The sequence below is a fragment of the Apteryx mantelli genome, chromosome 3 (assembly GCF_036417845.1).
Source record: "Apteryx mantelli isolate bAptMan1 chromosome 3, bAptMan1.hap1, whole genome shotgun sequence".
Classification (NCBI taxonomy): domain Eukaryota; kingdom Metazoa; phylum Chordata; class Aves; order Apterygiformes; family Apterygidae; genus Apteryx; species Apteryx mantelli.
This window is the reverse complement of record NC_089980.1, coordinates 58,877,750-58,904,190: the sequence shown is the minus strand read 5'-3', so window position 1 is coordinate 58,904,190 and position 26,441 is coordinate 58,877,750. Positions and strand designations below refer to the sequence as shown.

The 26,441-nt window shown below is 44.6% G+C and overlaps 2 protein-coding genes across 11 annotated transcripts in view; one reads left to right on the top strand and one right to left on the bottom strand.

Moving 5' to 3' along the window:
• Positions 1-272: 272 nt before the first annotated feature.
• GGPS1 (geranylgeranyl diphosphate synthase 1) lies at positions 273-23,993 on the bottom strand. Of its 7 annotated transcripts, none has more exons than XM_013945465.2 (4): positions 23,844-23,927; positions 18,929-19,024; positions 5,258-5,328; positions 273-1,425 (listed from the first exon to the last, which is right to left on the bottom strand). In XM_013945465.2, the coding sequence occupies exons 2-4, from the start codon at positions 18,996-18,998 to the stop codon at positions 664-666; spliced, it is 903 nt and encodes a 300-aa protein (XP_013800919.1). In that variant the 5' UTR covers positions 18,999-19,024; positions 23,844-23,927; the 3' UTR covers positions 273-663. The 7 variants fall into 7 exon arrangements, with proteins under 7 accessions (XP_013800919.1, XP_067149579.1, XP_013800920.1 ...); XM_067293478.1 differs by lacking the exon at positions 23,844-23,927 and adding an exon at positions 20,067-20,550; XM_013945466.2 differs by lacking the exon at positions 23,844-23,927 and adding an exon at positions 18,572-18,774 and having other exon boundaries at positions 18,929-19,001.
• A 360-nt stretch (positions 23,994-24,353) lies between these two features.
• Positions 24,354-26,441, top strand: part of ARID4B (AT-rich interaction domain 4B) — a 98,972-nt gene continuing 96,884 nt past the window's right edge. For 2 of the 4 annotated variants that reach the window (XM_067293476.1, XM_067293472.1), the window contains exons 1-2: positions 24,354-24,613; positions 25,678-25,739. In XM_067293476.1, the coding sequence (XP_067149577.1) occupies positions 25,734-25,739 (6 nt within the window). In that variant the 5' untranslated portion in view covers positions 24,354-24,613; positions 25,678-25,733. Of the gene's footprint in view, positions 24,614-24,922; positions 24,951-25,062; positions 25,110-25,677; positions 25,740-26,441 lie in introns of those variants that run through there. The other 2 variants (XM_067293473.1, XM_067293474.1) reach the window with 2 other exon arrangements.

Here is a 26,441-nt window from a genome sequence, read left to right as displayed (position 1 = left end):
GTCTTTATCTAGCTACTGCTTCAAACTAGAAATTAGTTTCATTTGGATATAAAATATTACCTTTTATAATTTGTATTCCCCTGAAAATATCCTCAGAAGCTGGATGTGATATTCCTACTAGAATTTAGTAAGGCTGATCCATGTGTTCTTCACAGTTCTAATTTATAAGTATCAGGCAACATTTGTGCAAGCATTAAGGTTGCAAGTACCTCCTTTTGTTACTTAGTCCTTTAAATTAACTAAATCTCATTGTTTAAAAACACACAAGCCACTCAGGTGAGACAGATTCCGTTTAATATGGAATTTCAGGCAGAAACCTACAGTAGCTTGGTTAAAGAAATGCCATAACCTGTGGGAGTTTTAGGGCTGAAATAATGCCGTTGATTGTGTACAGAAGATCACATTTAGATGCAAGACTTGGTTCAGTTTGAGTAGATCTGTTTTAAGGAAGCTATCTGTAAGCAGTAACAGTTAAGGCTGTAGAGATAATAGGTTGTATTTCAGAACTCAGTGACCATACAAGGTGTTTCCAAAAGTAATTTCTGCAATGCAGCAATGAGAGAAATAAGTAAGACTTATTTCACCTTTCATATGATCTAAGAAGAGTCTGGTTAATTTCCTCATTTAAAACTGTTTTCATTTGTCCCCAGAGTTAAATAAATGCTAGTTTTCATTTTCTTTGAACATTTTGCTCAAGTGCTCAACTAGTGCTACAAGCTCAGGGTTTCCCCCAAGTGATTCAATTTGTTTATAGGCTTCAGATTCAAGCTCTTTCAGTGTATTCCGAGTGTACTCAAAGGAACCCACATTTTCAAGATAATGTACACAGTATTTTTTTATATCTATGTTCTCTGTCCTTTGACGTAAAATGTTTTGCACCTGAGTACTTTCAGGTCTTGACCAAATTGCATGAATAGTTGGGAATGAGAACTTGCCCTCAGTTAAATCTTCACAAAAACTCTTGTTTTCACTATATTCTTTGGAGTGCAAGTTGGCATAGTCATCCCTTATTTGGAAGAAGAGACCAAGTGTGTTAAGAAGTGGTTTTAAGTCTTTTTTATAGTTTGAAAAGAGCTGCATGAGGCCTACAGCTAATCCAAAGAGACCACCTGTCTTTTGCAGTACCATAGCTTTATATTCAGCTTCTGTAGGACATGTGTAAGTATCCCTCCAGTAAATATCCAAGCCTTGACCTTTATGAAGTTCCAGTAGCTGACGGGTAAAAACTTTAACAGCATCTGGGTGATCAAGGGTTAAAACCTTCTCTAAGCCAAGGAAATACACATAATTAGCACAGTTGATTACTGATGGAATTCCATAGATACTGTGTGCCACTGGAAAGCCTCGTCGTAGCTTTGAGTTATCTTCAATATCATCCACAAGTAGGCTTGCATTATGCAACATCTCTGTCACTTCAATGATAACCTATTACAAGAAAAGAAAATAATTAAGTCTCACACTAACTTTACCAATTTTAAGTAAGGTCTTACAAAATTGGAGGTTAGGTTTTGAAGTGCAGTATTCACTGTCACTGGAGCACCCATTTAGATTCATTGTTGTTCTTACTGTCAGTACAGATTTATGATTCTCTTCACCAGCCAACTTGCTGCAAGTCCTGGATAACATTGCCTGTCTTTGGTAATGTTCTCTGGTTCAAAGGGAACTTCCTCTTGTTTCTACTAATCTGTTCCTTTCCACTGCTGCTACAATCCTTCTAAAATGGGGCACTGTCTAGAAACTACGTAGTAACTGTTGATATTAGAAACAAATAGAGGCAACAATGTTGCAATGAGTTTGGATTCAGTAACCTGGGATCTCCTAATGTCAGTTGTGTCAGGTATCAGCCAAAAACACATCTGTCATGTAAGCCTGTTTTGATAAGTGGAGAGAGTTCATCCTTCTTTCCCCAAACTTTGTGTTATCTTTAGCATTGAGCTCTTTAGACATTGACTATTATCTCTGAAAGACCTAGAAAATTCTTGGCAGAAAGGCAACAGCTAAAACTTCATTTGGAAAGGTTCATAAACCCTTACACTTTTTACTGATAGGCCAATAGCAAAGACTGAGATACTCAAAAAGCACGTCAACCCTGGAGCTGATGACATTTGACTAGAAGCAGTGAGCTGTTCCGAAGCAGGACACTTCAAGAAATAGTTTTAACATTATATATGGTTTAGTCACACAGTTCCTATCCAAAGAACAGGTATATTCAAGCACCTGTTTAAATGGAAATAAGGTTACAGACGTAGAGTTGTGTACTGCATCAGCTCTCTGCAAAACACATGATTAAGACATAATTTTGAAGCCAACATGCAATTATACTTGGTAGCCACAAGCTTTGCACTCAAATGAGTCATTCATCAAAACAACTTCTGCTTCTGGAAAAAATACACTAAGACCATGGTTTAAATAGTGGCAAGTACCTAGCATGGCCCTATTTGTTCAGTGCTGTATAAAGTGGTAGAGGGACTTGGCTGCTGCAAGCATTCATTCTTGAGCAGCAAGCTACATTTAGTGTTAAGTGACCACTGTTCCAAAGGTTAAAAACAAAAAAACCCCAGTAATTGAGTTGTTTGCTGGAGATGCACATGACTGCATAAAGAACAAACTATAAGATGCACTAATGACTATCTACAAGTTAGAAATGAGGCCTACTTTGACCTGTAAAGAAATACTGTTGCTCATTGACTTTATCATAAAGGGTAGAGTACTTAAAAGCAACTTTGTGACATAATTTGTGTGAATATTCATTATAGTCTATTATGTCATTATCAGTACTATGAGGAGAGTTCCCCTGTATTTTGCTTTTATTCATTCTGCAAATTCCTTGTACAAGCCTACTACAGTTTTTTTTATTAACCTATTTCATTTTACTCTTGCAGTTTCATGAACTTTTGCAGCTTCCAGACACTTAAGGCTTCATTAAAATAAGCAGTACTTCATGACTATGTTTAAATTATCTTGTGAACTTCCATAAAAAAAAGACAGTATCAAAAATACTTCAAAGTTGAAAGCAAGAAGAGAAGAGGTTCAGACAGCAGAAAAAGCTTAGTTTCCAGAGGATATCAAGAAGTAGTCTGAGGAAATAGGAAGACTGGTCTTTACAGTAAGAGCTGAAGAACCAGTGCAGTGTTATGCTTTCTCATAACCCAACCCTATCTAATCAGTGGCTGCTGCAGCCTTTATACCTTAACTGCAATAGCTTTGAAAGTTGCTTGACCCTGTGCTGTCATTTCAGTGCATTAACTTGGTAGACAAAAGTTAACCTGACAAACCTGATTTTCTCTAACTCAAAGTGAAACATCTCAGTGCAGGATAAGATGAGCACCAGAGATGTTGCAAGTGAAAAAAAGACCACTTGGCTGGAAACGGAGTGAAATGGTGGCAGCCAATAGTAAAACTGACTTGACTGCCAAGGAACAGTAGCCTCAATTATACTTCGTCTAGGCAAGCTACATGGAGAGAATGATCAATGGCAAAAAAATAAACTTCCCATGGAGGATTTAAATATGCATCATATTCTGACACAAGTAAGGCATAGCAGAATTAAGAAGAATAGAAGCAAGTTTCCTAACCATGGAATCAAACAAACAGGAAGAACATAGGGAAGTCTTAAAAAGGTTGGGATATGTCAAAAAGATGATTAGAGGTAGTCTCCCAAACTTCCACAACCTGAAGTTACTGAAATTAGTACAACTATGCACAAAAGCAATAATTGTGGCAAGATACAGATTAGAAGGTACAGGATCTTATTTTTGTCCTCTGATGACCTGAAGAATGAAAATATTGAGCTCCATCACAAACAGCATACATGATAAAAGAAACATTAAAGCATCAATTTGATTTGTAAAGATAACTAAAACAAGGGGTCTAAGTTCTCAGAAACTGTTACATGATCAGTTTAAAGAGACATGCCAAACTAGTAAACTTCCAGTCATGCAGAAGCACTGCAGCTTTAAATATAGTGCATGACAGAATATTAAGCTCTGTTCTCACAGGTGCTCAGCAAAAGGGCAATAGGCAGTGGTCACAAACTGCAGCATAGGAAATTCCAGCTGGACATAAGGAAAAAAATTCTTCACCATGAAAAGGTTTCAGCATTGGAAAAGGTGCCCAGAAAGACTGCGAAATCTCCATCTTCAGAGATTCATCAAAACTTGACAAGGCCCTGAGAAGCCTGATGCAGCTATGGAACAAGTGTTGCTTTGAGTGGGAGGTTATCCTAGGCCCCGTGATATTAGAATAAGCCCATACATAGTATATACTAAATTGTGTATTTTAAGTTATATTTGGATATGTAGCTAAGCAAAAAGGATAAAAGTGGCTAACAGGAAGCCAGATGAATGAATCTGGCGAAAAATTTATATGGACTAGGTTAAAAATACAAGTTACAAGATGAGTGCAACCTCTTCTTCCATTGTTTAAATAACTGGAACCACTTTACTGCTTGAGGACTTGAAGTGCCACTCTTAAGCTACCCTAACATGGGCTCCTTTACACACACTAAAGGTACTGCTGCTTAACTGTTAGTGAAATTAACACAAGACCAGCTGGATAAGACTGTCAAAAAACATTTGGTTATTTTAATTCCTTACATAGTCTTGGGTATGGAAAAATCTTTTGTACCCTAGAGATATAGCTTGGCAGAACTGCAGTCTAGACTAAAGGAGATTGTTTCATTTGAGAAAGCCATGATGTGCAAATACACTGCCATGCATCTTATCTTGCACAGGGATGTCAAAGAAGAAAGAGGGAAGGGGAGATCCTGCTCTGATGCTTCTTGTTAGGGAATAAGGAGCCTAGATGGTATGATCACAATTCCACAGTTTTGGGCTCAGAACAATAAATGGTTTATAAAGGATTTAACTGTTGGCTTTGATATTTTTGTATCAAAACCATAAGAGATGATCTTCAACTACTATATTTAGGCAGTTTACAAGATAACTATCTGGCTTATTTCATAAATCATAACTCAGCATTAATAATAGAAGTGGGTTACAATGGTAATTGCTCATCAACAGCTTAACAGGCTGAACACTTTGAACGAAGTAGCTATTCCACATGAGAAATCACAGCAATCTTTCTTAGTGTTACACCAAAGTCAAAGCTTCATAGTAAAATTGTTTTCCTGAAAGCTTAATGTATTCAACGATTAGTGCTTTTAAGATTTCTGACTGTTTATGCTATGTAAAAAAATAATCCATTATCTATAGTCTTTCAAGATAGATAATAGCCCTTTAAAAAAATTGGTGAATACCTGTATTTTATCTTCCGGAACATTCAGCCAGTGATTAAAGGCCTGTGACAATTTGGTTCTCACTTGCTTACCTACAATAAAAATATTGTTATAAGCATTTATAAAATCAGATAAAGTCCATTATTAGGGACAACAATTTCTCCATCTTAACAGCTACCAACAATTTGAGACCAATAAGCTGATCAGTATGATCTCTTCAACTGAGACTTCACTTGAAAGGAGAAATAAAGCATTACAGTAAATGCAGTTTGTTTCCTCATCATATAAACAAACATTTCAATTGTTAGCAGCTTCCATTTCAAACATTTCATGGTACTATTTGGAAACACTGCTATAAAGTGTGTATTTTCATGTTACTGTATTTAGTTTTGGCACTTTTAGTAACCAATTTTCAACCTGTTGGTAACCTGTATGGATCAGCTTACTGTGAATTAAACCCTAGTTTGCCAGGTGTGTTGACTTTGTCTGTTAACAGATTGAGAAGTTTCAACTTGATTCATTGTTAGTTGAAGATATAGTTGTTTGTTGAATATCTATTTCTCTTATTTTTTTAGATCCTTCTCCTATAGAGTACTCTTCAAACCTTTTCCCCCCCACTACTGACATTTGTAAAACAGAAAAGGGACATTTGACATGTTTTAAGAACTAAAAAAAATATCTACTCTGAACAGAAGGGGAGAGCTTTCCAAGAATTCAGACACTTATCTCGCACCCCAGAAGTCTACCTATGAATAATAGGACTTGTTCTACTTTGCTTGATTCTCGGCCAAAGTAGGAATTAGCCAATCACCTATTTTAGAAGACAGACAAGACCAAAAATCCAATTTTAGTGTTATAATAACTTATTATTCACACCAGATATGCTCTATCTGAAGGTGTTGATTATGGTACAAGTTAACCTATGTGCTTATAAATTGATGACATTTCTATTAATAACATGGGCTATGAACAGATATTTATTCAGAACATTTTCACTGATGATCAATATGAAATCAAGTATTAAGCAATCAACCCCTACGCACACTGAGCTACAACACTGCTCTGAGCTTTAAGCAGCTCAGCTACCTTTAAGATCTGTGAATAACTGCAGGATAAGTTTAGACAAACACCGCTGCATATATAGCTCACATCAACAAGGTCTATAGAAACAGCCTTAAACCTCAAAGCAGTGCAACCTAGATAGTGAGTTTTAAATTATTCCTTTCAAATTCTGCAGAGGTAACTTAACGATTTTGTAAAATTAGTACTCATGCTAATGATGGCATCCTGCCCCAAGCACTAAGGAATTTTCAATATTGGACTTTTTCCCTTAAGTTTCTCTATTGCTGGTGTGACCAGTACATGCAGAACTATGTAATAAACACGGTCAGATTCACTTGCAATGATATATCCCAGAGACACTAAACTGGATTTTTTCTTTTCTAATTGAACCATCACCAGGTGAGCTACAGTTTTGTGGTTTAGGATTTTTTAGTAGGAGCACTGACCTTCCTTCATCACTCGAAGTGCCTCAATTTTTCTTGTCTCAGTTCTCAGAGGGATTTCCACTGCTTCCTGTCACCACTACCTTTTTGGTAGGAAGACTGGTGAAAGGTGTTTCTTTCCCAACATGTCTTGTCTTCTGGCTCTGTCCTGTCAGTCTTTTGCTTGTGTTCTGTCAACTACTTTTAGTTCCCATTTGCTGTGCTCAGTTTTAAACATTGAGCAATAGCTTCCCACAGGAGGGAGGGATTGCTTTGTCTTAACAGCACAATAGCTTCCTAAGTTGTCCTGGTAGAGAACAAGCTTGCCCAGGGAAGCACATACAGAGGTCAAAAAGAAGTTTCAGAACCAGATATTTAGAAATTTGAGTTCCCATTTTAACACAGGTAGTCAGAGTTCAAATTAGTTTTAAATACAAATTAGAGCACTACCCAGAAGTTTAAAAACCTCTTATGTTAACTAAGCACCAATACTGATTCAAGTTTTAGACCTGTTTCGACAGCAGCAGTTCCCCCAGATGCTAAGGATTTGAACCAATACTAACACTCAGGCTTTTCCTCCTCCCCACCCCCATGTGGCCAGGTTGGATCAGGGAACTGATCTGGCCCACACACTTGTGACCACCAATATTGCACAGATGAGTGTTGAAATGCCCTTTTCAGCTGTATCACAGATTTAATGTTTTATTTAAAAAAAATTGTATGAGCTGTAACTGAGGAGAAAAGAGACTGCTCAAGAGTACTGAATATACTTTCAATTATGAACATCTGCTAAACTGTATAGTTTGTCAGGTTCAGTATTAACAATATGTCAGTACCTCCATAAAGAAAACTACTCAGATAATATCAGACTAAGGAAGCATACCTTATCTATAGTTTATTCACTTCTAAATTACATTGATACAGAGAACACCTACTTTAAAAAAAAACAAACACATTAGGCAGCTACTTTTTTTGAATGTGTTTCCTAGCAAATAAGCTTATGGAATGCTTGATATTTGTCAACAAGTGTTATTCCGTTGTGAGGCAGGTAACTCTACTAGTATGCAGTCTAAATGGACTATTAACATGCACAATAGATTTAGCTTTTAGTTCCTTAGTACAGACAGCCATAGCAAGGCTGTCTAGACACTGACTACTCGAAGAAAAACCACCAACTGAATGGTGAAGCATTCATCTTTCCTCTCATAGGCACAAATTGCTTGCACAAGTTTTATTCACTTTCCATTCATCACTATCACACATCGCTACTGTCGGTCATTCTGAGCAGGCTATTGTAAAACTGGAGAGTACAGTGGTCTAGCTTCCAAAGTTAGAAGTTCTACCTAGTGGACAGAGCTAGCAATAGACATCACTGCAACAAGCTTTTATCAAAGTTAGGCTAACTGCATTCTGTTTAATCTGCTGAAAACCACCACTATTGCCCAAATCTAACTATAGAAAGCTTATTTTCTCTTCAGTAAAGCTGAGTGGAAAAGAAAGTTAGGAAAAAATATTCAGAACATAAGATACATTCTTATCCTTATAAGAAATTTGGTCAGAGTAGAAAATCCTTGCCATCCAAAGATCCAGTTAGACTAAAGCCGTTATACTGAGGACAAGCCCTCCCACTTCTTTGGGCAGATAAGACACATTTCTCTAAAACCAGCCTAAATATACAAGTGTTCTTCTGAAAGGATGCAGAACCCAAACCCAAAGATCTCCACCTTTGGACAGGCAGATCAGTAACTTTTCACTCATGCTGCATTAAACTACATCCTTAGGCAGCAGCCCGCTTGGTGGGGACACATAAAAGGGATAGTCCTTTTGCCCTTTCCCATGCTTTCTGATTAACCCAGCCCTCATTAGAGCCTCACTAAGCTAACTCAACTTATTACCCAGCAAAAAACCGTCCACTTTCTGCTGGGTTAGTTTTTTTGCCAGCTTCGTGTGCTGAATCTGCTTATGAAATGAGTCTGCCAGAGTTAGTACAGGGTAAGCAGCAGATGCTGAGAGCCAGAGGAAAGGGAGCAGTGCCCTTTTGGCAAAGCAAGCTGTTAGAACACCTCAGCTATACTGTACACTTTCATGTTTAGTTCTGTCCTCTGATGGGTTAGGGCTAAGTGGAACAATTCCCGATCCAGCCTCCCTGCAAAGCTGCAGGAACACTGAAGCTAGCATTTGTTAACTGCTGGAACATAAGCAAAGAGCAGGTCTGTACCTTTAAACTGGGCTGTTGCTTGCAACAGTTTAAGGTCACAGTAGGAACACAACTGAACTTTGTTTCTCAATACCTTTTAAAACTCATTAATAACTTATTGAACCCTTAAAGAAGAGTTAGACTGTACTGCTGTTGTAATGACAAGAGATTAGCTAGAATTGTACCACTGAGAAATAGTGTTGAGAAAGCAGTTTGAAACACTATGCAAAATACCTGTTTTGAAAGATCTTTTTCCCAACTCCTAACAATTCACAGAATCATCAAGGTTGGAAGGGACCTCTAGGAATTGTCTAGTTCAATCCCCCTGTTCAAAGCAGGGTCAAGTGGAGCAGGTTGCTCAGGGCCATACCCAGTCAGGTTTTGTAGATCTTCAAGACGACCTACACTGGGCACCACTGACAAGAGTTTGGCTCTGTCTTTACTCTATCAAAGCATATAAATACCTGATAGGATAAGACTCCCCTGAGCCTTCTCTTCAAGGCTGAACAACCCCAGCTCTCTCAGTCTCTCCTTGTATGCGAGATACTCCAGTCCCTTAATCTCTTTTGTGGTCCCTCATCAGACCCACTCCAGTATGTCCACGACCTAGTAGCAGTGAGCCCAGAGCTGGACCCAGCACTCTAGGTGTGGCCTCACCACTGCTGAGTGGAAGGGAAGGATCACCTCCCTTGACCTGCTGGCAAAGCTCTGCCTAATGCAGCCCAGGATGCTGTTGGCCTTCTTGGCCACAATTGCACATTGCTGGCTCATGTTTACCTTGCTGTCCACCAGGACCCTCAGGTTCCTTTCTGCAAAGCTGCTTTTCAGCTGGTCAGCACCCAGCCTATACTGGTGCATGGGGTTGCATGGGCAGCACATCTGGTGCATCAGCCACTCCTCCTAGTTTTGCATTGTCTGCAGACTTCCTGAGGGTGCACTCTGTCCCTTCAGCCAAGGCATTAATGAAGCTGTTAAACAGTATTGGCTCTGTACTGATCCCCTGGGGGACACTGTGATAGTGTGCTCCTTTCCCCACTGATGTGTTCTCTCTCCCCCTCAACCTGACCTCCCTGTAAACAGCACATATGTAGGGGCTAGATGAGCATGCACCAACTAAGGCCTGTCTAGTATGCAAATATGACTGAGTCAATCATCTCCCCCCCATAAATAGGGGGCAGCCCAGAGCCCATTGAGCTCTCCTGCATGGCAGCAGGCTGCACTGCAGAACCTCCTCTTGAGCAGGGACACCTCTCAAGGTTACTCCTCGAGGTTGAGAGATTCCTTACCTGCAACAGATCCTCAGTAAGTGATTAATAGCATGCTGAACTTTTGCGAACTTCGTGAAACTTTGCTGAGCTATATCTCTGATTAATTGTGCACATAATTCCTTAGACATAAACCGTTGGCCAAGTCTGGAACTAGGATTGGATCCAGCCACACCTAGGCTCCTCTCAGGAGTTTAGAAAGCAAGGGGGTCCTTTCTGAACCTTGTGACTCAATGGGAGGGTCTCTGTTGCACATGCATCTGACCCTGTCCTTCATGCAGTAAATAACTGAGTGAACCTTGCCAATCGAACCTCGTTAAAACATTCTTGTTCATGACTGAACTTTAAGTCGCTGTCTTACTGCAATAAATGTAGTGCTGCTTCACTTTTACGAGTGAAGTGCATCACTCCTTTTGTGACAGTATATCAGCAGGGTAGGTCTCTAACCTGCTCATAATGAATTTCATTATTCACATCTACAAATACAGCAGGATCTTGTCCATGTTAATGATCACAGTTGACTTGGTATTTAGTACTACTTGAGTTGAAAAACAGAAGGAAAGAATTTGGTAATAACATTCCTTTTGAATGCCAGAAGGCTTGCTTCCTGTTTCCTTGCAGTACTTTCCATGTGGGCATTTTAAACTAGGTGGCAATTTTGCTAGAATGATTCCCTGAGAATGAATCTGAGCTATTCTAGATAGCTTTGGAAGAGCTGAACCTGAAGAAAAGCTGATACCTTTTTCTAATACCATCTTTAAGAGTGTTGTTTGATTAGGTTCTTTAGTATAACAAAGGTATATCATTCTTCTTTATCTACTAAATGTTTTAAGGTGTTGTAGCTACTGAAGGGGAGAAGAAGCTCAGCTTCCTAGTAGAAAGTGAGCAATAGTATTCTGACCAAAAAAAGCTTCCATTGGCATAAGTGCTTGACTAAAAGCTCTTCAAGTAGCCTTTCATTTTAAATGATGCATCTGGGATATTTGTCTAATCTTTCTACCCTGACTCCTATGTTAAATTCCTGTAACTTGTGGGTTCAATCCTTGTTACTCTAACCTGATGGTTTTACAAGTTCTGATGGAAGTTAGCATCTGTGCTGGACTAGTGCATGCATGTTTTTCATGGTTATACAATGCAGTGCTTGGTTCAGTGGCAGTGAAAGCATTTTATATCCTGTCCTACTAAAGTGTCATAAGTCTGATCGTGTTAAAGTGGACAATCTTTGATGTTAATTTAGTTTAATGCTTTGGAAAAGGGTGAAAGAGATTATCCATTTCTTCCTGTGCAAAACTGATGGCACAATCCAAAAGGGAAAACTAAGCCAAGCAGGTAAGTTGTGTGCCTGCAGCAAGCTTGTACTGAGTAACAGTGGAAGCAGTGTGGGTTTGTGAAATCATATAGCTGGATGTTTACTGTTTTTTGAAACACTGGCTTTGCCCAAAAATCGGCTGTGCCAACTACAGAATTAGGAGTCAATTACTTGTGCAAACTTGGCCATCAGTATGAACACCAATGTTTGGAGGAAAAAGTAAAATATATAGCTGTTTGTAATTAGGATGGAGCCCAGATGAGATGCCTGAGCTAATCTAACAAGCTCTTGCTGAAAGAAGCAGTTTCATTCCCTCTTCCTTATGCTCCTGGCAATATTCTCCCACTTCTTAACAGATGCCAGTTTTCAGCTCAGTAACCAAATGGTTAGGTAGCATCAATCACCTATCCTGTTAAACTAGTGCAGTAGAAAGGTTAATCATCTTCTGTCCTGTTAGTGAGCTGGCACAAGGGTGGGGACAGAGAGCTGTTTCTGTGTTGATTAGCTTGTTATCTTGTCTAACTACACCCTTACTACACAACAAAGCTGTGAGGGGCTTCTGGAGAAAGCTTAGCTGGGAATCAAAGGTATGTGTATGTATGGCCCTAGAATAGTCCAGTAGCTTATCTTGTAAGGCTCTTTAAAAACACTCTCCAAATGGCTTAGCAACCTGTAAGAACTTGAAGGAATTGAGATACATGTCAAGTTAACTTTGTTATTTAACAAAAGGGATTGTATACTAGTTAGTTGGTAAGCATGGTTGGAAAACAAGCGTCTGCTAATAATCTGTAGTATAAGCACATAAACTTTAATATAAAAAATATTAAGGATTTATCCCTCAGTACAAGACAAAGCTAGTTACTCTGCCTCTCATTAATGGGATGAGACTTAACAGTAACAGTTTTTGCTGATACTTAAACTCTAAATTTATCTGTTGTTGTTTGACTTCTGTAACACTAGGATAGAATATATTGATAGCTTAAACTTTTGTATTATGTTGCTATATTAATTACCAGTAGGGTAACTAATGCTTATTCCTTCACTAACAGTATAGTGCTTAGAACATAGATTTCAAAACTAATTTTCTTGTAAAATCTATTTGTGGTGGAACATAAAATTGTCATACCAGCTTATAGCAATGTTTTGTTTAGTTCAGTATTGTCCCTTGGACTGGTCAATGAAGTGCAATAAACAGGACTAACTTTCACAAATACCAGTAATTTGGTCCATCTTGAACAGCCTTATTCATTCATATAGATGATGAATGAATAACCTTTTCTCTTGGAGTGGTTGAATTAGCAATGGTAGTTGGTTAAGCAGTGCTAAAGAATATAAGGAGTTGCAGAGAAACTGAGGTGATCAACAGCTTGTTGTTGAAGGGGTTCACTCCTGATCCAACTCCTGATCCAAATCTGCCTCTGCCCTTCCCCGTTCACTGCTCCGATCTTGGTTACACCCTTTGCTGGGCCTGTTTAGCTTGCTAAACAATGAAAAGACTGATTTTCTTTTTTCAGCTCTTCCTGCTATGTTGATGAGCTGAACCAGCTCACTGAAGGAGTTGAGAGCAATAGCAAGACTGAGTTGATGCTTCTCTTTGAATGATAGTAGCCTCCCTTAAACCTACTAAAATACATTGTTCATTTCAATAGCTACCTCTTTTTTGCTCACTGTTCTGATGCATCTTCTGAAAGAGCACAACCAACAGATGCAGCTGTCCATGCAGTAGTCTGCACAGAAGGGGGCCAGAAACTGCTGAGGACAGTGTATGTTTACTTAGCGGTGGTGGTGCACCACAGGGCATGATCCCCACAAATGGAGCAATTACCCCTGGCACATCAGAGGCCTTGACTCAAGCTGAGCTCCTGAGGCTGCAGCTCCACAGGTCTTAGGATGCCTGGCCCCCTCACTGGGCAGGAGGGAAATGGTGGTCCCTGCCTGCAGGAGCTGTGTGCTGGTGGAATATTGGTGTCACTAAGCAAAGGAGCTGTAGGAGGGGGTTAGCAGATCCCCCTGTCAGATCCCCTCTGCACAGTGTCAGAGATAACAAAGGAGATTGACAGGATCTCCTGCAAGACCCTGTAGGTACGAGAGCCTGAACCCCAACTGTACTGAAGAAGGAGCAGACAGTCTGTGCTTACTGGGTTGGAAAACACTCTCACAATGGTGAAGACTGGTAGCTCATGACTTCTGGCACCAGGGGGAAGGCTTGTGTTCCTTCTGCAGATCGCAACTACACTAATGGCTTCAGTGCTCTGGAAGCAGGCAAGTTGCTGGAAGCTGTCTGACAAAGTATCTGGACCAGAGTCGCTGCAGGAGCACCAGGAGAAAGCAGCAAGTGAAAAGCGGTGGAATACTCCCTTCTCCAGGGGACAAACTCCCATCTGCTGACCTGACCTGCTGTCTGTGGAGGTCTGCTGCTTGCAGACAGATTGGATCTGGGATATTACAGAGACTGCTGAGGTTTGGTCCTCAGACTACTTACCTCTGCTGCGCTTCCACATGAGCCCCAATGGATACTGCCGGGGGAGACCTGGAGCTTATCAAGCATGACTACATGGCTCTTGGAGCAAGGGCCAAGGGCATGGGAGGCCACGTGGTTTTCTCTGGTTCCTACCAGTGAGGGGGGAAGGGCTTGGGAAGGAGTAGTTGGATCTTGCCTGTCAACAACTGGTTGCATAGCTGGTGTTAGTAACAGGGATTTGTGTGGTTTTCTTAATGTGCATGGGACCCTCTTTGAGGATGGAGGACTACTAGGAAAAAGATGGGAATCCACCTGCCTAAGTGGGGCAGAAGGATCTTTGCTAACAAGCTGGCCAACCTGGTGAGGAGAGCTTTAAAGTAGGAATGATGGGAGGGAGATGACTACCTAGTTAAGGAAGGAAATGGTGGACTGGAAAGCAAAGGGTGCAGACTGATGTAGACAAGAGACCTTGTGATCAACAAAACAGGGCTGAGAAGGGAGCCCACCCCAGAAGTATGCACCCAAAGGAAGGTACTGAGGGTAGCATTATGGGGGAAGCTATCCCAATTTTTCTGGAGAATCCGCAGGACTGGGTGACCCTCTGAAGTACCCACACAAGAATATGTGCACCATGGGGAGCAAACAGGAGGAATTAGAGGTCTGTGCAGTTGCAGGGCTATGATCTCATTGGGATATCAGATATGGGTTAGTTCATGTGATTAGAGTGCTGCATGGATGGATGGAGGCTCTTTTGGAAGGCAGGCTGGGACAGCAAGGAGGGGTAGTTGCCCTTTTTGTAGAAGAGCAGCTAGAGCTCACAGAATCATAGAATCGCTGAGGTTGGAAGGGACCTCTGGAGATCATCTAGTCCAACCCCCCTGCTCAAGCAGGGTCACCTAGAGCACATTGCACAGGATTGCATCCAGGCGCATTTTGAATATCTCCAGAGAAGGAGACTCCACAACCTCTCTGGGCAACCTGTTCCAGTGCTCTGTCACCCTCACAGTGAAAAAGTTTTTCCTCATGTTCAGATGGAAGTGTCTGTGTTTCAGTTTGTGCCCGTTGCCTCGCGTCCTGTCGCTCGGCACCACTGAAAAGAGTCTGGTCCCATCCTCTTGACACTCTCCCTTCAGATACTTGTACACGTTGATAAGATCTCCTCTCAGCCTTCTCTTCTCCAAGCTAAACAGGCCCAGCTCTCTCAGCCTTTCCTCATAAGAGAGATGCTCCAGTCCCCTAATCATCTTTGTGGCCCTTCGCTGGACTTGCTCCAGTAGTGCCACATCCCTCTTGTACTGGGGAGCCCAGAACTGGACACAGTACTCCAGATGTGGCCTCACCAGGGCTGAGTAGAGGGGGAGAATCACCTCCCTCGACCTGCTGGCAACACTCTTCCTGATGCACCCCAGGATGCCATTGGCCTTCTTGGCCACAAGGGCACATTGCTGCCTCATGCTTAACTTGGTGTCCACCAGCACTCCCAGGTCCTTCTCCGCAGAGCTGCTTTCCAGCAGGTCAACCCCCAACCTGTACTGGTGCATGGGGTTATTCCTCCCCAGGTGCAGGACCCTGCACTTGCCTTTGTTGAACTTCATGAGGTTCCTCTCTGCCCAGCTCTCCAGCCTGTCCAGGTCTCTCTGAATGGCAGCACAGCCCTCTGGCGTATCAGCCACTCCTCCCAGTTTTGTATCGTCAGCAAACTTGCTGAGGGTGCACTCTGTGCCTTCATCCAGGTCATTGATGAAGAAGTTGAACAAGACTGGACCCAGGACTGACCCCTGGGGGACACTGCTAGCTACAGGCCTCCATTGTAGTCTGCCTTGAGTCAGAAAACAAGAGCTCATAGGTTAGGATTAGAAGGTAGATAAACATGGCTGACACCATGGTGGATCTCTGCTACAGACAACCTGATCAGGAAGAAGTAGATGAGGCCTCCTGCAGACTACAGGATGAAGCCTTACTTTCACAGGCCCTTGTCCTAGTGGGGGACTTCAACCACTGGAAGAAGCAACACAGCAGGTACAAGTAATCCAGGAGGTTTCTGGAATGCTTTGATGGCTTTGTAACACGGGTGATTGAGAAACCAATGTGGGGAGGTGCTCTGCTGGACCTCATACTTGAAGAACTGGTTGGGGATATGAAGGCTGGGGACAACCTTGGTTGCAGTGACCATGAGATCCTGTGGATCAGGTGGTCAGGATCATGTGAGGAGGAAAAAGGCAAAAAGCCTGGACTTCAGGAGAGCAGACTTCAGCCTGTTCAGGCACTTGCTTGAAGCCAATGGAAGATGGTCCTGGAGGGAACAGGGTTTCGGGAGATCTGACTGACTTTCAAGGCTTACCTCCAAGCTCAGGAACAGCCCATACTGACATGCAGGAAGTGAGACAAAGGAGGCAGGAAGCCTGTGTGGATGATTCGGGAGCTCCTAACTAAATTTGACATAAAAAGGAAGCAGGGACCCAGCAGGAATTTAGAGACAGTGTCTGACCATGCAGGGTTGGGGTTAGGAAAGCCAAAGCCCATCTGGTGAGAGATATGAAGGACAACAAGAAGGGCTCCTACAAGTATATCAGCAGCAAAAGGAAAATTAGAGAAAATAAGGGCCTGTTGCTGAGTGGTGCAGAGGACCTGGTGATAGAGTACACAGAAAAGGCCAAGGTACTCAGTGTCATCTTTACATCAGTCTTTACTGGTAGGACTTGCTTTCAGGAGTTCCAGGCCCCAGACTAGATAAGTGGACAATAAGGTGGACTGAAACCTGGCTGAACTGCTGGGCTCAAAGGCTTGTGATTAGCAGCATAAAGTCCAGCTGGAGGCCAGTCACTAGTGGTGTCTGTTGTGAAGGAGTGATGCACTTCACTCGTAAAAGTGAAGCAGCACTACATTTATTGCAGTAAGACAGCGACTTAAAGTTCAGTCATGAACAAGAATGTTTTAACGAGGTTCGATTGGCAAGGTTCACTCAGTTATTTACTGCATGAAGGACAGGGTCAGATGCATGTGCAACAGAGACCCTCCCATTGAGTCACAAGGTTCAGAAAGGACCCCCTTGCTTTCTAAACTCCTGAGAGGAGCCTAGGTGTGGCTGGATCCAATCCTAGTTCCAGACTTGGCCAACGGTTTATGTCTAAGGAATTATGTGCACAATTAATCAGAGATATAGCTCAGCAAAGTTTCACGAAGTTCGCAAAAGTTCAGCATGCTATTAATCACTTACTGAGGATCTGTTGCAGGTAAGGAATCTCTCAACCTCGAGGAGTAACCTTGAGAGGTGTCCCTGCTCAAGAGGAGGTTCTGCAGTGCAGCCTGCTGCCATGCAGGAGAGCTCAATGGGCTCTGGGCTGCCCCCTATTTATGGGGGGGAGATGATTGACTCAGTCATATTTGCATACTAGACAGGCCTTAGTTGGTGTATGCTCATCTAGCCCCTACATATGTGCTGTTTACAGGGAGGTCAGGTTGAGGGGGAGAGAGCACATCAGTGGGGAGGGGGGGAAAGGGGCACACCACCACATATACATATCTTGTTGCAAAAGTGCAAGAGCCACTTACTACTGCAACTGTTTGTTAGAGAATATTGAACTGAAGCTGTCTAGAATTAATTGCTTAGCATAACTTGCTTAGCATTAGTAGCTAAATTTGCTGAAGCCTTAGGCCTCAGGCTGTGAACCTGCTGTGAACTTTTACTTAGATAAGTAAAAGGGGGCCCCAGAGCCGGGTCAAGCTGGAGAGATAAGGAAGATACACTGACAGCAGGAGTAGCCAACCTTGAAGATAAGCAGCAGCCTGCCTAGAGACAATGCAGGGGCCCAGTGAAGAAGGGGAAGACCCCAGACCTAACTATTACTATTGGTCCAAACTATCGCTTAAGGGGTGGGGAATTTAGATTGTAAGGGTATAATTGCCCAGGGATTTCTTTGTTTGGGGTCCCTCTTCGGAGGCACCCAGCTCGAGCTGTAATTACCGCACGTGTATCATTAAATTTTATTTCTCTCCAATCTGACTTCGAACTTCTGCCTCAGCAGGAACCTAGGGTCGGACCCTGTTACGGAGGCCGGCGGGCCTGATTTTCCATAACATGTTTCTTCATGCTATGGACAGAAGGGCTAACCCCTACTCAGATATTAAGGAAAATAATTCTGACCCAAACAGTATTTACTGTGCTTTCTACCTTCCTGAACTCCACCAGTATAAGACAAATCAATAATGCAGCAGTCCCAATGAAACAAAGTAGTTCCACCATTATTTCTACAAAACTAGTCACTTTGATAGCTTGTATGGTCTTTTCTGTTCAAGGGCACAAGTAAAAGCCACAGCATACAGCATGGTTATTTGCTCAAAGAGGCTTTCAAGATGCATACCTATGCAGTAGTTCTCTATCAACCTGGCTCCTGAATTCGACCAAAATTGCTACGGTCCTCAGGGAAAAAGCTTCATTTGAATGTGTTGCTAATTTCCTAATACCACACAGACTGGCTGGTCCTCTCACAAGTGAAGTAATCTAAGGAAAGCTGAAATTGTCCATAAGAAAACCTGGCTCTACCCATATCAGCAACAAGTTGCAGAAGAGAAGCAGTTCTTAAAAAAACAAAAAACAAACCAAAACAAACCACACACACCACAAAGCACAGCAAGCAGATAATCTTCATGCTGACTATGTTTCATTCTTCAAGAATGGGACCAAATCTTCAGTACTTGCTCTTACTAGTTTTAGTAAGTAGCAGGTCAGCTCCTCTAAGTGGAGAGCTGAGTAACTGAAGGAGGACCATCTGCTCTGGAATGGACAGACTTGAGAGCCACTGTATCAATCTCATTAAAAAGGCTGTTTTTTCAAGAGGAAAAGAAAACAAAAAGAATGTTACTTTTAATTACTCTTAAATCCACAAATCAAGAAAGGTTAAACTTCTTGGCTTATATTTCTTAATACAAAGATACTATAAAAACAATTAAAACCAATTCAGTAACAGGAAACTTGCCTGGTAGTTGAAGTAAATACTGATATGGCTCTAGAAGGATTCTCTTAGATGTTTCATCCATTCCATCCATTTCTTTATTTCATAAGAGGTAGCTCACTGTTTAAAAAAGGTGTTATTAACATTGTTGAGATCAAAGAATCAGAGGAGTAATAGAATAGATCAGAATACAATTCAGAAAAACTAAGCTGACTTTTAGACTAGGTGCAAGTACTCCTTTGAACATGACATCTTTGGCAATTACTACCTTCACAGCACAAGAAGTTTTCTGAATGTCGTTTAGACAAGAAGCAAGCATATGATTTAAATATAGGATTTTAAAAATTTTTCAGAAATAGTTTAAACCAACTCCTAGACTTGTAGGGTTTACTTTGACTTCTATTAGAAGCATTTTGAGAGGCATTCACAACAATTAAGTCTCACTATAAATCTTTACAGAAGACACTTGGCATATACAAAAACTCGTATAGGCATTCCAATTAGAGTTCTCCAAATGCTTTCTCTAACCCAAAGTTTATTTAGGTTGTCTTGGTGTAAGGTATGTTTTCTGATCTCAGGCATCCATGCAAGTTGAACACTGACCTGAGTTTTTTTAAAGAATTTTTTGATCCTGTTTTAAAAGGCAGAACAGGAATATACTACTTGCTTGCCTTTAATAAGCAGACATCTTTACATACTTTCCCATATTACATAGATCATATACTCTTATGAATCTTTTAGGATTCACTTCCTTCATACTTCATCAATTATCTATTGATTGTTCTTCAGTTCACATACCCTTTAGTCATCTATATTTGCATTTTTTCCAGGCTGTTTTCTATAATAGATTTTCCCTCCTTTCACCTCTAGCCTTCCTTGCTGCACTGCAGATGCAGCAGCTCAAAACAGTTCTTCTAATGTCATTTTAAGACAGGAACTGCAGCAGTAGCAAAGTCTCATGCTACTTCAGCATCATTCCTCAGCTGTTTAGCAAGCATCTTGGAAAGCATGCACTTTTCCCCTGGAGCAACTGAATAGTATTATAAGTTATCAATATAAGAACTGCTTTAAAGTGATATTTTAAAGTATGGATGGATACATTCTTAATATAGATACATTAAAGGGAATGGTTAGCACCAGTGGAATAAACTATGTTCCACACCTGCTCAAAATAATCCAGCAATGTAGTTTCCCCTCAACAAATCAGGGGATCAGTATTAAGATCACTGCTTCCTCTTAAGATACCTGGACCAGCTGGCATTCTTCAACATTTCATCAGCTTCCCCTTTTCAGCAGCAGCTTATTCGGTCCCTATCTACTCCCATTCCCACCCTCCTGCCCCATAAGTATTTGCAGCAGCCCAAACTGGGGAAACAATCCACATGAATAATTATTTTCCAAGTTTAAGTCTAGATCAATTCTTTCATTTGGTTCGCTACACGTGTTTGTGTAACCTGTCACAACTTCAGAGGCAAGAGAGGTCATTTAAACAAGCACAGTGGCCAGAGAAACACTCATAAGACCGCACCTTTTGGGAAAGCTTTGCATAGTTTTTCATCAGTAATGCCACAATAAGCAGTACATCCTTTCCATCTTATCTCATGGTGTGCCACCACAACTGGCTGTCAGGCCACACTGTAATCTAAGTCAGGTTTATTTAACACTCAGCTCCCCTTTTTTTGTCAGTTTACTGGTATAACTGAAGGGGTAGGAACTGCTTTTGAGCCAGCACTGCCACCAAGAGTCAGCTGTGAAACTGCACCCTCATACATGCAGGGTAGTTTCAAAGGACTTCAGTGAGGAAGTACAATCAAAAAGATTATCTCAATCCATGGCCAGATGTTTTGAACAGAAAGAGAAACTTGTGGAGAAGGATATAAGGAGACACTACCAAGTTAACAACTCTCCTGTGACTATTATCTGCCAAAAAGCCACACAGCTGCTTTAGAACTGAAAGTGTTTAGCTATCCACAGAGCTAGAGAACAAGATGCTAGAGTTGGAATTTCTTCTCTATATAGGCTTCCCATACCTAGACAAGCAGTCTACAGTGAGCATGCATGGTAGTACCACTAAATAAAGCAGTTAAGACTGAAGTCTTTCCCAACAAACCGCTTAAAAGTAAACCTTAAAATTCTTCCTCTCCCCTCAGGGACTGGGAAGGTTTCTCTCTTGTCTGTAGGAGATGAAAACAATATTCAGGATCCCTAACTTGAAATAGGCTGGTATTACACCACACTGCCAAACTAAATCCCCAGCCTTTTAGTGTTAAACTGACAGAAGTCTCCTGTATCAGTTTCCAAAATGCTGCTTATCTGCAGAAAAGCAGTCAGGCACTTCTCCCTACAAGTACCTAGATTTCTTTCTTTTCAAAAAAAGGGAAGCAAAATTCTCTAACAGACAACTAGTGGTCAGCGACTTAGCTTAAATTGCCATAGCTAAGCTTTTCTAGGCTGCTATGCTACCTCTACATGAAATGGTAGGTAACCTCTGCTAAGGGAAAGAGAAACAGTTTAATCATAAGAAAGCTACATGTCTAACAGAGCAAAAACAAGAACAGTGGCCAGAACAGTGATTAGGACACCCCCCCCCCAAATTATATAAGAAAAGGGACACTTGATAAAGAAATATGTAAATGAGGGCACTTACAGGCCAATCAGCAAAAATACCATGAAGTATGGGACAGGACAGAGAGCAGTAATATTACTGCTCTTTGTAGAAAATTCCTATGTTGAACACACCACAGGAAAATCTTGATATTAAGGGTTTCCTGCCTAGACAGCTGATCAAGTTACTACAGAAGTTAAATGAGAGGACTTTTTGTAACAGTGAAAGAAATTTTGTGACAAGATCTCAGTCAACACCTCTTAAAAAAGTAAAATTGCAAGAACTTGAACAATAAATGAAAGGGAATGTAAAGCTTTTCATTAGTGGAAGTGCAATCTTGCTTGTATGTTTACTCAGAAGATTAAGGCAGTTCAGGCGATTTTGCTTAGTTCAGTTTCCTTTTAAACTGTACACACTTTCTGCATGTCAATTAACACAAGGCTTTAAATTTTTTCAGCTATTTCTCAATAGCTCCATGTAAGCATACTCTCAAAGAGCTGTTATGGGCACAGTCCATGCAATGACAATAGACAGCCCACAGAACTGTCTTTTGAACTGCAACACACTTTAATGATCTCAATGAAAACACACAAGATGCTGGGAAAGGGCAGTAGCATGGGCTTCCAGAAGTCAGAACTACTAAGATAATAATTGAAGTAGTGATCCTTAAATAGCTTTCCAAAGAGGAAACAAGTAACATTAGACCTAGGTTACACTTCAATAAAATCTTCACTTTTGAACTTCATAAACAGCTTCTCACTCCATCCGTTCTATTCCACTCTACAGAATATTCTCTGCCCCCCACATTGGTGAAATAAGTAAGACCAAAGTGTTCCAGGTTACACATACACCTAACAGAAAATGGTACTTTAAAAAGCTGCATCATCCCAATGGCTCAATTCACAGCACAACTACACAGAAAATAAAACAGAGTCACCAAGGGAGCAGTGAACTGTGTTGCAAAGCCAACCACCCAGAAAGTTCTTAAATCAGTTTCATCACAGAACATAGCTCACCAAGACACTGGTTTCATTGTAACCAAGGAAAAAAGCCCCAACACAGGGGGAAGCAGGAGTGAGAAGGTCTGTTTCAGAAGGAATACACAGATACTGTTGTGAATGTGTACTGTATCAAAGAGGCTATCAAGGCTCTTAATCCAACTGGAATTTGGACAGGATGCTTGTCATCCTAGCTCACATTCTCATTGTAATTAGAAGAGTTCTTTTTATAAACCCTCCTAGACTGATACTGAGCAAAACTGTATTGCACTTAAAGTAGGCAACATCCCACAGGTGGAACAATGGCAGTAAGTTGTCCCTAAAGAAGTAGCTAAGTAACTCTTTCCACAGTTGCAATTTAACACTTCAGCCTTGCAACACTAGAGCAGCAAGAACATGTTGCTGAAGCTGTACTGCCCTTTCAAGTGGATTTCCAGATACAATTGAGCAACAACACTAAAGAAGTGGGAGGAAAAGAACCGGGCTCCCGAAGTCCCCACGCTAAGTTATGACAGCATGCAGGCAGGAAGAGTATAAATTATCGGCTGATCCGAAGACAAAAAGCGAACCGGCAGAGATCAGAGCCGCGTCTACTTCAGAACCGCTTCTCAGATTAAAATTCAGATTTCACAAAGAATGTGAAGTTGTTAACCTGCTAATAGATGCCTGGACTCCCTCACGCCAAGTCATAATCAAACCAAAGGGAATACGGTTCATTTTTCAGAGTTTGATGCAAGAGCCGTAAAGGTAAAGGAGGCTGCAGGACCTCTCTCAAGTGTTCCCCCAACTCAGAAGGGAGCAGCCCAGCCCCACCAGCACCATTTTAGACAAGACAAGATCGACAGCGCGCTGAGGACTTCTCGCTCCCCCTACTCGCCGTCCACCCCCATTTTCCGACCCGCGCGGGCGGCAGCCCGAGCTCGGCCGCCGGGAAGGGACGCGCCGCCCGCCGCGGCGCCGCCAGCCCCAGCGCCGCCCCGGCCCCGCCGCCGCCCAGCACTAACGGCGGCCGCAGCCGCCGGCTCCGGCCTCCCATCCTGCTCTCTGCTCCTTCCTGGCCCCTTCCGAGCAAGCCGCCAGCCCCTCTGGGCGGGGCGGCCGTGGGCCCCGCTCCCCTGCCAGCGGGGCTCCCCCTCGACGCCCCGAGCCCCGCTCAAGGGGAGGGGGAGCACTGGCTCCTCTGACGAGCACAGCCCCCCCCCCCCCCCGGACCCGCCGACGGGCGGCGAAGGCGCCTCCCACCAGTAACGGTCGGCGAGCGGGGAGGCGGCGCGAGACAGCCCGGGGCAGCCGCTCGCACCCAGCCCCGGCCCCGGCCCCAGCAACCGCCGCTCACCTCGTCTGCGCCGCCAGCCGGAGCCGCGCCCTGCTCGCCCGAGCAGCCTCCGCCAGGAGTAGCCGCGGCGGCGGTAGCTGCAGCAGCACTCGGCAGGAGAAGCACCACCCCCTTCCGCTCCGCCGGGCGCCACCTTCCCCTCTTGGGGGAAAATGCGCCACCAGAGCCTCATTGCGCAGGCGCCAGCTCCGCCCCCGGTTTAATTAGCATTCGGCTTGGGCCCATCCCCTCGCGGCGCCTGCACGCGATGCACCCTGGGATATGTAGTCCGTCTCGCGTGCCAAACCGCTTCTCGAGCCCTGGCGAGAGGCGAGGAAGAACGGCAGCACCCATGAACCTCCTCGGCGCCGAGTCTCAGTTTCCATAGAACTGGAGAAAAATTACGTCAGTATTTCCGACGCGGCAGCCAATGGGGCAGGGGGAAGGGAGGGCTTTGCAGGCCGGGGCCCAATGGAGGAGGCGGGGAGGGGGGCGAGCCCTTCTCCCTCCGTCCGTCCGTCAGTCAGTCAGTGCGGGAGGGGGAGGGGGACCGAGAGGCTCCGAGCCGAGCCGAGCAGTCACCGCCGCCGCCACCGCCGGGTTCGGGCCGGACGGATCGGCCGCGTCGCACGCAGCGCGGAGCAGCCGCCGCCAGAGCCATTGCCGGAGCGTTGAGCGGGGGCTGAGGCCGGGCGAGGGGGTCCGGAGCTGAGAGGAGGCTTCGCCCCGCTCCCGTCCCTCCCCCCCACCTCGGGTCAGGGGGAGCAGCGGGCGGGCGCCGCGGAACAAAGGTAACAGCGACGAGGCGCGGCAAGAGCCGCCGGGCCGCGGCGGGCGGGGGGGCGCGGGGGGCCCGGGGCCGGGCGGCGGCAGCGGCAGCGGCGGCGGGGCGTGCGTGCGGGGGGGAGGGGGGCGGTTGTTTTTCTCCCCGGAGCGAGACTGCGGCGGGACTCGCCGATCCTCCTTCCCCCCCCCCCGGCCCAACACCCGGCGGCGGGGCGGGGGGGGAGGGGGATTGGGAGCCGCCTGCGTGCGGGAGGCACCGGCGGCGCCGCCAGCCCCCTGCGCCCGCCGGCGGGGGCCGGAGCCCCCTCCTCCACGCAGCCGCTCCGTGTCCCCGCCAAGCAGGTCGGGCCCCTTTCTCCCCGCCCCCCTCCCTCCCCGTCCCCACTCCCTGCTTTTCTTCTTCTTCCTTTTCTTCCCCTCCGTCGCGTCCCTCCCCCCTTCCGGGCCCGCTGCGCCGAGCTGGGGAGTTGCGGCTGTTGCTGCTGAAACTCCTGCCGCGGAGTCAGCGCTTTCCTTTATTTGGGGGGGGGGGGGGTGAGGGGGGCAGAGGAGCCGCCGCGATCCGGCGCCGCAGCCCCTACAGCAGCGTGAGAGTGTCGGGGGGGGACGACACCCCCGTGCCCCCGGCGCACGCAGACGCTCCTCTTCCTCGTACAATGGAGGAAGAGCCTCCCCCTCCCGTGCCGCCCGCCGCCCCCCCTCCGGCGCCCCGCGGCGCGGCGGCGGGGGCTGCCCGCGGCCCGGAGCCCGGCGCCCGCGGAGGGGCGCAGCGCCCCGCGGAGGCCGCGGCGGCGGCCGGGGGTGGGTTGTTGTTGTGGCAAGTTTCTCCTCCTCTGACAGAAATGGCGTCAGCGGCAGCGAGCGCAGGGGGAGCCGCGGCGTGCGGGAGCCGGCGGGGAAGCGGCGGCCGGCGAGGGAGGGAGGGAGGGGAGCGGGCAGGCGGGGGGCTCCGGGGGAGGCAGGGGGAGTTTCGGCGGCAGCCCGGCCCCCCGCCCCGATCCTGGCCTCCCCTCCTCCGCCCGGTGCGAGCGGCTGGTGCGGTGCCTCAGCGCTTTGTTTTAAATTCCAGGTCCGGCCTCGGCCGCTCAGCCCCCATCGAGGCTTTTACCGCAGCCTGAGCTCATCATGAAGGTAAAACACTCGTTCGTGCGCCGGGGAGGGGAGGGTTACGCGCAGAAATGCCGTCCTGGCTGTCAGTCCGTCGTCCGCCCGTCCCGACCCCGGCGCGGGGCTCGGCGCTGGTGCGGATCCGGGCTGCGGGCTGCTTCGCGCCGGGGCCGGGTTAGTGCCGCGGCTCCGGGGCCGCTCTTGGGGCAGGTTTTGCTTCGCCACGTTTTGCTGGGGAAAGTGCAAGTTCGCTGAGAGAGGGCTGTTCTCCTTCAGAAACATTGTTTGTAGGAGAATAAGGACATGGCTGCCTGGGCTGAGCTTGCTTCATGGAGGAACAGGGGACAGTCACCCCGCTCGAGAAAGTAATGTTGCAGGGGAAATGCTGGCCACACAGCCGTGTTTCTCTGAATAGAGGGTAAACCGTAGATTTGCTTACTTTCTATTCGTTAAAAGGAGTTTTGCTGAATGGATAATCTTGATCTGATCAGGGAGAGAGCATGTAAGAGATTCTCTGTAGCGAAATGATTGCTGTAAGGTGCAAAGAGATTTTCAAACAGTTTTAATTTCCTTCTCAGTGCTGTGTACTATTCACATACACAATTGCCACAAAGTGAGTGCACCTTTCTTCTTTTAGGCCTTTCTAGACCATTGCTTTTTGATACATTGAACAAGTTTTATAGAAAAAAAAATCTCAGTGGAATAGAATGATTTCTTCTATGTGTG